Genomic DNA, 14,650 nt, shown 5'->3' on the forward strand with positions numbered 1-14,650 from the left:
GGGAGAGTTCCCTGCCCACTGAGACTGTGGGAGAGTTCCCTGTCCACTGAGACTGTGGGAGAGTTCCCTGTCCACTGAGACTGTGGGAGAGTTCCCTGTCCACTGAGACTGTGGGAGAGTTCCCTGTCCACTGAGACTGTGGGAGAGTTCCCTGTCCACTGAGACTGTGGGAGAGTTCCCTGTCCACTGAGACTGTGGGAGAGTTCCCTGCCCACTGAGACTGTGGGAGAGTTCCCTGCCCACTGAGACTGTGGGAGAGTTCCCTGTCCACTGAGACTGTGGGAGAGTTCCCTGTCCACTGAGACTGTGGGAGAGTTCCCTGTCCACTGAGACTGTGGGAGAGTTCCCTGCCCACTGAGACTGTGGGAGAGTTCCCTGCCCACTGAGACTGTGGGAGAGTTCCCTGCCCACTGAGACTGTGGGAGAGTTCCCTGCCCACTGAGACTGTGGGAGAGTTCCCTGCCCACTGATACTGTGGGAGAGTCCCCTGTCCACTGAGACTGTGGGAGACTGTGTGAGTTCCCCTGTCCACTGAGACTGTGGGAGAGTTCCCTGTCCACTGAGACTGTGGGAGACTGTGTGTTGCATCTCATCTCAGTATCTGTGGTGCTGCTCGTGGCAACGGAAGTCTGTTGACCATTTTTGTCGTTCTGAGGTTGTGTGTGTGTGTGACAGCTTGACCATGTGGCGTTCTGAGGTTCAGTGTGTGTGTGTCAGCTTGACCATGTGTCGTTCTGAGGTTCAGTGTGTGTGTGTCAGCTTGACCATGTGTCGTTCTGAGGTTCAGTGTGTGTGTGTGTGTCTCAGTGGACCATTTGTTGTTCTGAGGTTCAGTGTGTGTGTGTCAGCTTGACCATGTGTCGTTCTGAGGTTCAGTGTATGTGTGTCTCAGTGGACCATATGTCGTTCTGAGGTTCAGTGTGTGTGTGTCTCAGCTGACCATGTGTCGTTCTGAGGTTCAGTGTGTGTGTGTCTCAGCTGACCATGTGTCGTTCTGAGGATCAGTGTGTGTCTCAGCTGACCATATGTCGTTCTGAGGATCAGTGTGTCTCAGCTGACCATGTGTTGTTCTGAGGATCAGTGTGTGTCTCAGCTGACCATATGTCGTTCTGAGGATCAGTGTGTCTCAGCTGACCATGTGTCGTTCTGAGGATCAGTGTGTGTCTCAGCTGACCATATGTCGTTCTGAGGATCAGTGTGTCTCAGCTGACCATATGTCGTTCTGAGGATCAGTGTGTCTCAGCTGACCATATGTCGTTCTGAGGATCAGTGTGTCTCAGCTGACCATGTGTTGTTCTGAGGATCAGTGTGTGTCTCAGCTGACCATATGTCGTTCTGAGGATCAGTGTGTGTCTCAGCTGACCATATGTCGTTCTGAGGATCAGTGTGTGTCTCAGCTGACCATATGTCGTTCTGAGGATCAGTGTGTGTCTCAGCTGACCATATGTCGTTCTGAGGATCAGTGTGTGTCTCAGCTGACTATATGTCGTTCTGAGGATCAGTGTGTCTCAGCTGACCATATGTCGTTCTGAGGATCAGTGTGTCTCAGCTGACCATATGTCGTTCTGAGGATCAGTGTGTGTCTCAGCTGACCATATGTCGTTCTGAGGATCAGTGTGTCTCAGCTGACCATATGTCGTTCTGAGGATCAGTGTGTGTCTCAGCTGACCATGTGTCGTTCTGAGGATCAGTGTGTGTCTCAGCTGACCATGTGTTGTTCTGAGGTTCAGTGTGTGGTAATCCATCTGGTTGTTTCTTAGGGTCTGTATGACATCCACATCAAGCTGCAGAGTGTTCCCTTCCTGCACTTGGAGGCCCCTGCCACCTCCCACTGGCTAACAGCCAGGTAAGCCACTCTCTCATTGGCCGACTGCTGAGTAAGCCCTTCTCCTATTGGCTTACTGGCCGATGAGCCTGTTTCCCATTGGCATAACTACCAGTTGACCCTCTGACCTCACTACTCTCCTTTTTCTCTCTCTCCATCTCACCCTCCCTCCATCTCTCTCTCTCCATACGTCTCGCCCCCCCCCATCTATCTCTCTATCTGGCCCTCCCTCCATCTCTCTCTCCATCTGGCCCCCCCTCCATCTCTCTCTCCATCTGGCCCCCCCTCCATCTCTCTCTCCATATGGCCCCCCCTCCCTCCATCTCTCCATCTGACCCCCCCTCCCTCCATCTCTCCATCTGACCCCCCCTCCCTCCATCTCTCCATCTGGCCACCCCTCCCTCCATCTCTCCATCTGGCCCCCCCTCCGTCTCTCTCTCCATCTGGGCCCCCCTCCGTCTCTCTCTCTCCATCTGGCCCCCCCCTCCGTCTCTCTCTCTCCATCTGCCCCCCCCCTCCGTCTCTCTCTCTCCATCTGGCCCCCCCCTCCGTCTCTCTCTCTCCATCTGGCCCCCCCCTCCGTCTCTCTCTCTCCATCTGGCCCCCCCCTCCATCTCTCTCTCTCCATCTGGCCCCCCCTCCATCTCTCTCTCTCTCCATCTGGCCCCCCCCTCCATCTCTCTCTCTCTCCATCTGGCCCCCCCCTCCATCTCTCTCTCTCTCCATCTGGCCCCCCCTCCATCTCTCTCTCTCTCCATCTGGCCTCCCCTCCATCTCTCCATCCGTCTCGCCTTCCCTCCATCTCTCACTCTCCATCTGGCCCCCCCTCCATCCTTCCTCTCTCTCAGGGAGGTGATGAGTGCCCCAGTCACCTGTTTTAACCGTATAGAAAAGGTTGGCACCATCGTGGACGTCCTTAGCAACACCTCCACCAATCACAACGGCTTCCCTGTCGTCGTGCCGGTCGCCGCTAGCGACGATGTATGGAAAGCTCCGCCTAAAGGCCATTAATGTCTTATAGTTGGGCTTGACTTCTAATTGGCTGAGAAAGTTGATTATCTCGGAACGGTCTATGACTCTTCTTCTTTCATTCATCCCTGCTTTCTGTCTTCTTTCACTCATCCCTTCATCCTCTCCTCAGATGGGGAAGGTCTGTGGACTCATCCTTCGCTCTCAGCTCATTGTTCTGCTCAAACACAAGGTGAGAGAAGCTCTAGGTGTCTGTCCTGTCCTGTCTGTCTGTCCTGTCTGTCTGTCCTGTCTGTCTGTCCTGTCTGTCTGTCCTGTCTGTCTCTGTATTAATCTCTCTCTCTTCCTCATCTCTCACCTTCTCTCCCTCCCTGTTTCTCTCTCTCCTCTCGGTCTCTGTCTCTGTCCAGGTGTTTGTAGAGCTGGCTCGATCCAGGTTGACCCAGAGGAAGCTACAGCTGAAGGACTTTAGGGATGCCTACCCTCGCTTCCCCCCCATCCAGAGTATTCACGTATCACAGGATGAGAGGGAGTGCATGATGGACCTTACAGAGTTCATGAACCCTACACCCTACACTGTACCACAGGTATATACAGTGCCTTCAGAAAGTACTCATACCCCTTGATGAATTCCACCTTTTGTTGTTATGACCATCTACACACAATACCCCATAATGACAAAGTGAACTTCAATGTTATCTCCTATCACAGCCATTAAACTCAAACTGTTTTAAAGTCAACTTTGGCCTCTTGGTGAATTTCATGAGCGGTTTCCTTCCTCTCCGGCAACTGAGTTAGGACGCCTGTGTCTTTGTAGTGACTGGGTGATTTGATACACCATCCAAAGTGTAATTAATAACTTCACCATGCTCAAAGATGTTCAATGTCTGCTTTTTTAAATTTATTTTGACCCGTCTAGTGTTTGGGGAGTCACAGATTACATTTAGAAAGTAATCTACCAACCCTGTCTACCAATAGGAGCCCTTCTTAACGAGGCATTGGAAAACCTCCCTGGTCTTTATAGTTGAATCTGTGCTTGTAATTCACTACTCGACTCAGGGACTTTACAGATAATTGTATATGTGGGGTACAGAGATGAGGTGGTGAATCAAAAATTATGTTAAACACTATTATTGCACACAGACTGAGTCCATGTAACTTATTATGTGACTTGTTAAGCACATTTTTACTCCTGAACTTATTTAGGCGTTTCCATAACAGCGGTGTTGAATACTTATTGACTCAATACATTTCAGCTTTTCATTTGTAATTATATGTACCAATGACTAAAAACAGAATTCCACTTTGACATAATGGGGTGTTGTGTGTAGGCCAGCGACACAAAATCTACATTTATATAGAGATTTAAACTGTAACACATCTACATTTATATAGAGATTTAAACTGTAACACTTCTACATTTATATATAGATTTAAACTGTAACACCTCTACATTTATATAGAGATTTAAACTGTAACACAACTACATTTATATAGAGATTTAAACTGTAACACCTCTACATTTATATAGAGATTTAAACTGTAACACCTCTACATTTATATAGAGATTTAAACTGTAACACATCTACATTTATATAGAGATTTAAACTGTAACACCTCTACATTTATATAGAGATTTAAACTGTAACACCTCTACATTTATATAGAGATTTAAACTGTAACACCTCTACATTTATATAGAGATTTAAACTGTAACACCTCTACATTTATATAGAGATTTAAACTGTAACACATTTATATAGAGATTTAAACTGTAACACCTCTACATTTATATAGAGATTTAAACTGTAACACATCTACATTTATATAGAGATTTAAACTGTAACACCTCTACATTTATATAGAGATTTAAACTGTAACACCTCTACATTTATATAGAGATTTAAACTGTAACACCTCTACATTTATATAGAGATTTAAACTGTAACACATTTATATAGAGATTTAAACTGTAACACAACTACATTTATATAGAGATTTAAACTGTAACACAACTACATTTTATATAGAGATTTAAACTGTAACACATCTATATATAGATTTAAACTGTAACACAACTACATTTATATAGAGATTTAAACTGTAACACAACTACATTTATATAGAGATTTAAACTGTAAAACAACATAATGTGGAAAACGTCAAGGGGTGTGAATACTTTCTGAAGGCACTGCCACACACACACACACACACACACACACACACACACACACACACACACACACAACTACATTTATATAGAGATTTAAACTGTAACACAACTACATTTATATAGAGATTTAAACTGTAACACCTCTACATTTATATAGAGATTTAAACTGTAACACCTCTACATTTATATAGAGATTTAAACTGTAACACATTTATATAGAGATTTAAACTGTAACACAACTACATTTATATAGAGATTTAAACTGTAACACAACTACATTTATATAGAGATTTAAACTGTAACACAACTACATTTATATAGAGATTTAAACTGTAACACATCTACATTTATATAGAGATTTAAACTGTAAAACAACTACATTTATATAGAGATTTAAACTGTAAAACAACAATGTGGAAAACGTCAAGGGGTGTGAATACTTTCTGAAGGCACTGCACACACACACACACACACACACAGTACACACTTTTGATCATCCCCCCTCTCACTCCCCCCCAGGATACGTCTCTTCCTCGTGTGTTTAAGTTGTTCAGAGCTCTGGGTCTCAGACACCTGGTGGTAGTGGACAGTGAAAACAGGGTGAGTTACTGTGTGTGTGTGTACACTTACGCTACTGCGTGTGTGTGTGATAATATATGTGTATATATTAGCTGGTGTGTATAGGTGCAACTATATAGATTTTGTATCTGTTAATAGCATATATTCAATATTTTGTTAAGAATTCATTTTTCTACAAATGATGTCCTATTCCCTATATAGTGTACTTATACCATTTGGGACCAGTCCTTGTTCTCTAATGATGATAATAATGTATTAAACGAGGCTGTGGCTGCAGATGGGAGTGTTTCAGTCTTACAGTAACATATTATGCTGTTATATTGTTATGTAGAATACTGGGATCCTGATGTGATCTTTGCAGACACTGATTCAGCTTTATCTAACGTTATTAAACAGCACCATTCTGCTGTGTAGCCTGTTCTCTGAGCCTAAAGCAGAGCATATGGACAGGACGTCATCAGTAGCCTGTTCTCTGAGCCTAAAGCAGAGCATATGGACAGGACGTCATCAGTAGCCTGTTCTCTGAGCCTAAAGCAGAGCATATGGACAGGACGTCATCAGTAGCCTGTTCTCTGAGCCTAAAGCAGAGCATATGGACAGGATGTGATCAGAAGCCTGTTCTCTGAGCCTAAAGCAGAGCATATGGACAGGACGTCATCAGTAGCCTGTTCTCTGAGCCTAAAACAGAGCATATGGACAGGACGTCATCAGTAGCCTGTTCTCTGAGCCTAAAGCAGAGCATATGGACAGGACGTCATCAGTGGCCTGTTCTCTGAGCCTAAAGCAGAGCATATGGACAGGACGTCATCAGTAGCCTGTTCTCTGAGCCTAAAACAGAGCATATGGACAGGACGTCATCAGTAGCCTGTTCTCTGAGCCTAAAGCAGAGCATATGGACAGGACGTCATCAGTAGCCTGTTCTCTGAGCCTAAAGCAGAGCATATGGACAGGACGTGATCAGAAGCTTCGGGAAGCACCAGCTCTTTTAATGTGGTGGGACAAAGATACAGAGAAAGTGGGATCCTCAGTCACTCTGTTCAATTTAAAACGCCTTTAAAAAACAAACAAGCGTCAATACAGCTTAAGAATGTAAAAACAGCAAAGAAATGATAAGTAGACTTTAAAAAAGTCGACTGATGTGTGATGTCAGTGGAACCTGTGGTTGTCTTCTCTCTATAGGTTGTAGGTCTGGTATAACCTGTCTCTTCTCTCTATAGGTTGTAGGTCTGGTATAACCTGTCTCTCCTCTCTATAGGTTGTAGGTCTGGTATAACCTGTCTCTCCTCTCTATAGGTTGTAGGTCTGGTATAACCTGTCTCTCTATAGGTTGTAGGTCTGGTATAACCTGTCTCTCTATAGGTTGTAGGTCTGGTATAACCTGTCTCTCTATAGGTTGTAGGTCTGGTATAACCTGTCTCTTCTCTCTATAGGTTGTAGGTCTGGTATAACCTGTCTCTTCTCTCTATAGGTTGTAGGTCTGGTATAACCTGTCTCTCCTCTCTATAGGTTGTAGGTCTGGTATAACCTGTCTCTCTATAGGTTGTAGGTCTGGTATAACCTGTCTCTCTATAGGTTGTAGGTCTGGTATAACCTGTCTCTCTATAGGTTGTAGGTCTGGTATAACCTGTCTCTTCTCTCTATAGGTTGTAGGTCTGGTATAACCTGTCTCTTCTCTCTATAGGTTGTAGGTCTGGTATAACCTGTCTCTCTATAGGTTGTAGGTCTGGTATAACCTGTCTCTTCTCTCTATAGGTTGTAGGTCTGGTATAACCTGTCTCTTCTCTCTATAGGTTGTAGGTCTGGTATAACCTGTCTCTTCTCTCTATAGGTTGTAGGTCTGGTATAACCTGTCTCTTCTCTCTATAGGTTGTAGGTCTGGTATAACCTGTCTCTCTATAGGTTGTAGGTCTGGTATAACCTGTCTCTTCTCTCTATAGGTTGTAGGTCTGGTATAACCTGTCTCTTCTCTCTATAGGTTGTAGGTCTGGTATAACCTGTCTCTCTATAGGTTGTAGGTCTGGTATAACCTGTCTCTCTATAGGTTGTAGGTCTGGTATAACCTGTCTCTCTATAGGTTGTAGGTCTGGTATAACCTGTCTCTCTATAGGTTGTAGGTCTGGTATAACCTGTCTCTCTATAGGTTGTAGGTCTGGTATAACCTGTCTCTCTATAGGTTGTAGGTCTGGTATAACCTGTCTCTCTATAGGTTGTAGGTCTGGTATAACCTGTCTCTTCTCTCTATAGGTTGTAGGTCTGGTATAACCTGTCTCTTCTCTCTATAGGTTGTAGGTCTGGTATAACCTGTCTCTTCTCTCTATAGGTTGTAGGTCTGGTATAACCTGTCTCTTCTCTCTATAGGTTGTAGGTCTGGTATAACCTGTCTCTTCTCTCTATAGGTTGTAGGTCTGGTATAACCTGTCTCTTCTCTCTATAGGTTGTAGGTCTGGTATAACCTGTCTCTTCTCTCTATAGGTTGTAGGTCTGGTATAACCTGTCTCTTCTCTCTATAGGTTGTAGGTCTGGTATAACCTGTCTCTTCTCTCTATAGGTTGTAGGTCTGGTATAACCTGTCTCTTCTCTCTATAGGTTGTAGGTCTGGTATAACCTGTCTCTTCTCTCTATAGGTTGTAGGTCTGGTATAACCTGTCTCTTCTCTCTATAGGTTGTAGGTCTGGTATAACCTGTCTCTCTATAGGTTGTAGGTCTGGTATAACCTGTCTCTCTATAGGTTGTAGGTCTGGTATAACCTGTCTCTCTATAGGTTGTAGGTCTGGTATAACCTGTCTCTCTATAGGTTGTAGGTCTGGTATAACCTGTCTCTTCTCTCTATAGGTTGTAGGTCTGGTATAACCTGTCTCTCTATAGGTTGTAGGTCTGGTATAACCTGTCTTTCTATAGGTTGTAGGTCTGGTATAACCTGTCTCTTCTCTCTATAGGTTGTAGGTCTGGTATAACCTGTCTCTTCTCTCTATAGGTTGTAGGTCTGGTATAACCTGTCTCTTCTCTCTATAGGTTGTAGGTCTGGTATAACCTGTCTCTCTATAGGTTGTAGGTCTGGTATAACCTGTCTCTTCTCTCTATAGGTTGTAGGTCTGGTATAACCTGTCTCTTCTCTCTATAGGTTGTAGGTCTGGTATAACCTGTCTCTTCTCTCTATAGGTTGTAGGTCTGGCATAACCTGTCTCTTCTCTCTATAGGTTGTAGGTCTGGTATAACCTGTCTCTCTATAGGTTGTAGGTCTGGTATAACCTGTCTCTTCTCTCTATAGGTTGTAGGTCTGGTATAACCTGTCTCTTCTCTCTATAGGTTGTAGGTCTGGTATAACCTGTCTCTCTATAGGTTGTAGGTCTGGTATAACCTGTCTCTTCTCTCTATAGGTTGTAGGTCTGGTATAACCTGTCTCTCTATAGGTTGTAGGTCTGGTATAACCTGTCTCTCTATAGGTTGTAGGTCTGGTATAACCTGTCTCTCTATAGGTTGTAGGTCTGGTATAACCTGTCTCTCTATAGGTTGTAGGTCTGGTATAACCTGTCTCTCTATAGGTTGTAGGTCTGGTATAACCTGTCTCTTCTCTCTATAGGTTGTAGGTCTGGTATAACCTGTCTCTCTATAGGTTGTAGGTCTAGTATAACCTGTCTCTTCTCTCTATAGGTTGTAGGTCTGGTATAACCTGTCTCTTCTCTCTATAGGTTGTAGGTCTGGTATAACCTGTCTCTTCTCTCTATAGGTTGTAGGTCTGGTATAACCTGTCTCTCTATAGGTTGTAGGTCTGGTATAACCTGTCTCTTCTCTCTATAGGTTGTAGGTCTGGTATAACCTGTCTCTTCTCTCTATAGGTTGTAGGTCTGGTATAACCTGTCTCTTCTCTCTATAGGTTGTAGGTCTGGTATAACCTGTCTCTCTATAGGTTGTAGGTCTGGTATAACCTGTCTCTCTATAGGTTGTAGGTCTGGTATAACCTGTCTCTTCTCTCTATAGGTTGTAGGTCTGGTATAACCTGTCTCTCTATAGGTTGTAGGTCTGGTATAACCTGTCTCTTCTCTCTATAGGTTGTAGGTCTGGTATAACCTGTCTCTCTATAGGTTGTAGGTCTGGTATAACCTGTCTCGTCTCTCTATAGGTTGTAGGTCTGGTATAACCTGTCTTTCTATAGGTTGTAGGTCTGGTATAACCTGTCTCTTCTCTCTATAGGTTGTAGGTCTGGTATAACCTGTCTCTTCTCTCTATAGGTTGTAGGTCTGGTATAACCTGTCTCTCTATAGGTTGTAGGTCTGGTATAACCTGTCTCTCTATAGGTTGTAGGTCTGGTATAACCTGTCTCTTCTCTCTATAGGTTGTAGGTCTGGTATAACCTGTCTTTCTATAGGTTGTAGGTCTGGTATAACCTGTCTCTTCTCTCTATAGGTTGTAGGTCTGGTATAACCTGTCTCTTCTCTCTATAGGTTGTAGGTCTGGTATAACCTGTCTCTCTATAGGTTGTAGGTCTGGTATAACCTGTCTCTCTATAGGTTGTAGGTCTGGTATAACCTGTCTTTCTATAGGTTGTAGGTCTGGTATAACCTGTCTCTTCTCTCTATAGGTTGTAGGTCTGGTATAACCTGTCTCTTCTCTCTATAGGTTGTAGGTCTGGTATAACCTGTCTCTCTATAGGTTGTAGGTCTGGTATAACCTGTCTCTTCTCTCTATAGGTTGTAGGTCTGGTATAACCTGTCTTTCTATAGGTTGTAGGTCTGGTATAACCTGTCTCTCTATAGGTTGTAGGTCTGGTATAACCTGTCTCTCTATAGGTTGTAGGTCTGGTATAACCTGTCTCTTCTCTCTATAGGTTGTAGGTCTGGTATAACCTGTCTTCTCTATAGGTTGTAGGTCTGGTATAACCTGTCTCTTCTCTCTATAGGTTGTAGGTCTGGTATAACCTGTCTCTTCTCTCTATAGGTTGTAGGTCTGGTATAACCTGTCTCTCTATAGGTTGTAGGTCTGGTATAACCTGTCTCTCTATAGGTTGTAGGTCTGGTATAACCTGTCTCTTCTCTCTATAGGTTGTAGGTCTGGTATAACCTGTCTCTTCTCTCTATAGGTTGTAGGTCTGGTATAACCTGTCTCTTCTCTCTATAGGTTGTAGGTCTGGTATAACCTGTCTCTCTATAGGTTGTAGGTCTGGTATAACCTGTCTCTTCTCTCTATAGGTTGTAGGTCTGGTATAACCTGTCTCTTCTCTCTATAGGTTGTAGGTCTGGTATAACCTGTCTCTCTATAGGTTGTAGGTCTGGTATAACCTGTCTCTTCTCTCTATAGGTTGTAGGTCTGGTATAACCTGTCTCTCTATAGGTTGTAGGTCTGGTATAACCTGTCTCTCTATAGGTTGTAGGTCTGGTATAACCTGTCTCTTCTCTCTATAGGTTGTAGGTCTGGTATAACCTGTCTCTCTATAGGTTGTAGGTCTGGTATAACCTGTCTCTCTATAGGTTGTAGGTCTGGTATAACCTGTCTCTCTATAGGTTGTAGGTCTGGTATAACCTGTCTCTTCTCTCTATAGGTTGTAGGTCTGGTATAACCTGTCTCTTCTCTCTATAGGTTGTAGGTCTGGTATAACCTGTCTCTTCTCTCTATAGGTTGTAGGTCTGGTATAACCTGTCTCTTCTCTCTATAGGTTGTAGGTCTGGTATAACCTGTCTCTTCTCTCTATAGGTTGTAGGTCTGGTATAACCTGTCTCTTCTCTCTATAGGTTGTAGGTCTGGTATAACCTGTCTCTTCTCTCTATAGGTTGTAGGTCTGGTATAACCTGTCTCTTCTCTCTATAGGTTGTAGGTCTGGTATAACCTGTCTCTCTATAGGTTGTAGGTCTGGTATAACCTGTCTCTTCTCTCTATAGGTTGTAGGTCTGGTATAACCTGTCTCTTCTCTCTATAGGTTGTAGGTCTGGTATAACCTGTCTCTTCTCTCTATAGGTTGTAGGTCTGGTATAACCTTTCTCTCTATAGGTTGTAGGTCTGGTATAACCTGTCTCTCTATAGGTTGTAGGTCTGGTATAACCTGTCTCTTCTCTCTATAGGTTGTAGGTCTGGTATAACCTGTCTCTTCTCTCTATAGGTTGTAGGTCTGGTATAACCTGTCTCTCTATAGGTTGTAGGTCTGGTATAACCTGTCTCTTCTCTCTATAGGTTGTAGGTCTGGTATAACCTGTCTCTCTATAGGTTGTAGGTCTGGTATAACCTGTCTCTTCTCTCTATAGGTTGTAGGTCTGGTATAACCTGTCTCTTCTCTCTATAGGTTGTAGGTCTGGTATAACCTGTCTCTCTATAGGTTGTAGGTCTGGTATAACCTGTCTCTCTATAGGTTGTAGGTCTGGTATAACCTGTCTCTTCTCTCTATAGGTTGTAGGTCTGGTATAACCTGTCTCTTCTCTCTATAGGTTGTAGGTCTGGTATAACCTGTCTCTTCTCTCTATAGGTTGTAGGTCTGGTATAACCTGTTCTCTCTATAGGTTGTAGGTCTGGTATAACCTGTCTCTCTATAGGTTGTAGGTCTGGTATAACCTGTCTCTTCTCTCTATAGGTTGTAGGTCTGGTATAACCTGTCTCTTCTCTCTATAGGTTGTAGGTCTGGTATAACCTGTCTCTTCTCTCTATAGGTTGTAGGTCTGGTATAACCTGTCTCTCTATAGGTTGTAGGTCTGGTATAACCTGTCTCTTCTCTCTATAGGTTGTAGGTCTGGTATAACCTGTCTCTTCTCTCTATAGGTTGTAGGTCTGGTATAACCTGTCTCTTCTCTCTATAGGTTGTAGGTCTGGTATAACCTGTCTCTCTATAGGTTGTAGGTCTGGTATAACCTGTCTCTCTATAGGTTGTAGGTCTGGTATAACCTGTCTCTCTATAGGTTGTAGGTCTGGTATAACCTGTCTCTTCTCTCTATAGGTTGTAGGTCTGGTATAACCTGTCTCTTCTCTCTATAGGTTGTAGGTCTGGTATAACCTGTCTCTTCTCTCTATAGGTTGTAGGTCTGGTATAACCTGTCTCTCTATAGGTTGTAGGTCTGGTATAACCTGTCTCTTCTCTCTATAGGTTGTAGGTCTGGTATAACCTGTCTCTCTATAGGTTGTAGGTCTGGTATAACCTGTCTCTCTCTCTATAGGTTGTAGGTCTGGTATAACCTGTCTCTCTATAGGTTGTAGGTCTGGTATAACCTGTCTCTCTATAGGTTGTAGGTCTGGTATAACCTGTCTCTTCTCTCTATAGGTTGTAGGTCTGGTATAACCTGTCTCTTCTCTCTATAGGTTGTAGGTCTGGTATAACCTGTCTCTCTATAGGTTGTAGGTCTGGTATAACCTGTCTCTTCTCTCTATAGGTTGTAGGTCTGGTATAACCTGTCTCTTCTCTCTATAGGTTGTAGGTCTGGTATAACCTGTCTTTCTATAGGTTGTAGGTCTGGTATAACCTGTCTTTCTATAGGTTGTAGGTCTGGTATAACCTGTCTCTTCTCTCTATAGGTTGTAGGTCTGGTATAACCTGTCTCTTCTCTCTATAGGTTGTAGGTCTGGTATAACCTGTCTCTTCTCTCTATAGGTTGTAGGTCTGGTATAACCTGTCTCTTCTCTCTATAGGTTGTAGGTCTGGTATAACCTGTCTCTTCTCTCTATAGGTTGTAGGTCTGGTATAACCTGTCTCTTCTCTCTATAGGTTGTAGGTCTGGTATAACCTGTCTCTTCTCTCTATAGGTTGTAGGTCTGGTATAACCTGTCTCTCCTCTCTATAGGTTGTAGGTCTGGTATAACCTGTCTCTTCTCTCTATAGGTTGTAGGTCTGGTATAACCTGTCTCTCCTCTCTATAGGTTGTAGGTCTGGTATAACCTGTCTCTTCTCTCTATAGGTTGTAGGTCTGGTATAACCTGTCTCTCTATAGGTTGTAGGTCTGGTATAACCTGTCTCTTCTCTCTATAGGTTGTAGGTCTGGTATAACCTGTCTCTCTATAGGTTGTAGGTCTGGTATAACCTGTCTCTTCTCTCTATAGGTTGTAGGTCTGGTATAACCTGTCTCTTCTCTCTATAGGTTGTAGGTCTGGTATAACCTGTCTCTCTATAGGTTGTAGGTCTGGTATAACCTGTCTCTTCTCTCTATAGGTTGTAGGTCTGGTATAACCTGTCTCTCTATAGGTTGTAGGTCTGGTATAACCTGTCTCTTCTCTCTATAGGTTGTAGGTCTGGTATAACCTGTCTCTTCTCTCTATAGGTTGTAGGTCTGGTATAACCTGTCTCTCTATAGGTTGTAGGTCTGGTATAACCTGTCTCTTCTCTCTATAGGTTGTAGGTCTGGTATAACCTGTCTCTTCTCTCTATAGGTTGTAGGTCTGGTATAACCTGTCTCTCTATAGGTTGTAGGTCTGGTATAACCTGTCTCTTCTCTCTATAGGTTGTAGGTCTGGTATAACCTGTCTCTCTCTATAGGTTGTAGGTCTGGTATAACCTGTCTCTTCTCTCTATAGGTTGTAGGTCTGGTATAACCTGTCTCTCTATAGGTTGTAGGTCTGGTATAACCTGTCTCTTCTCTCTATAGGTTGTAGGTCTGGTATAACCTGTCTCTCTATAGGTTGTAGGTCTGGTATAACCTGTCTCGTCTCTCTATAGGTTGTAGGTCTGGTATAACCTGTCTCTCTATAGGTTGTAGGTCTGGTATAACCTGTCTCTCTATAGGTTGTAGGTCTGGTATAACCTGTCTCTCTATAGGTTGTAGGTCTGGTATAACCTGTCTCTTCTCTCTATAGGATGTAGGTCTGGTATAACCTGTCTCTTCTCTCTATAGGTTGTAGGTCTGGTATAACCTGTCTCTCTATAGGTTGTAGGTCTGGTATAACCTGTCTCTTCTCTCTATAGGTTGTAGGTCTGGTATAACCTGTCTCTTCTCTCTATAGGTTGTAGGTCTGGTATAACCTGTCTCTCTCTCTATAGGTTGTAGGTCTGGTATAACCTGTCTCTTCTCTCTATAGGTTGTAGGTCTGGTATAACCTGTCTCTTCTCTCTATAGGTTGTAGGTCTGGTATAACCTGTCTCTTCTCTCTATAGGTTGTAGGTCTGGTATAACCTGTCTCTTCTCTCTATAGGTTGTAGG

At 43.5% G+C, this 14,650-nt stretch overlaps 1 protein-coding gene across 1 annotated transcript in view; it reads left to right on the forward strand.

Annotated features, from left to right (window-relative positions):
- The window catches only part of LOC106602010 (chloride channel 7), a 67,523-nt gene that overhangs the window by 42,117 nt on the left and 10,756 nt on the right, over positions 1 to 14,650 (forward strand). The window contains exons 20-24 of the mRNA XM_082972959.1: positions 1,761 to 1,846; positions 2,674 to 2,806; positions 2,967 to 3,026; positions 3,205 to 3,381; positions 5,487 to 5,567. Of these exons, the coding sequence (XP_082829085.1) occupies positions 1,761 to 1,846; positions 2,674 to 2,806; positions 2,967 to 3,026; positions 3,205 to 3,381; positions 5,487 to 5,567 (537 nt within the window). The remainder of the gene's footprint in view (positions 1 to 1,760; positions 1,847 to 2,673; positions 2,807 to 2,966; positions 3,027 to 3,204; positions 3,382 to 5,486; positions 5,568 to 14,650) is intronic.

Source organism: Salmo salar, chromosome 03, assembly GCF_965601325.2.
Source record: "Salmo salar chromosome 03, fSalSal1, whole genome shotgun sequence".
NCBI lineage: Eukaryota > Metazoa > Chordata > Actinopteri > Salmoniformes > Salmonidae > Salmo > Salmo salar.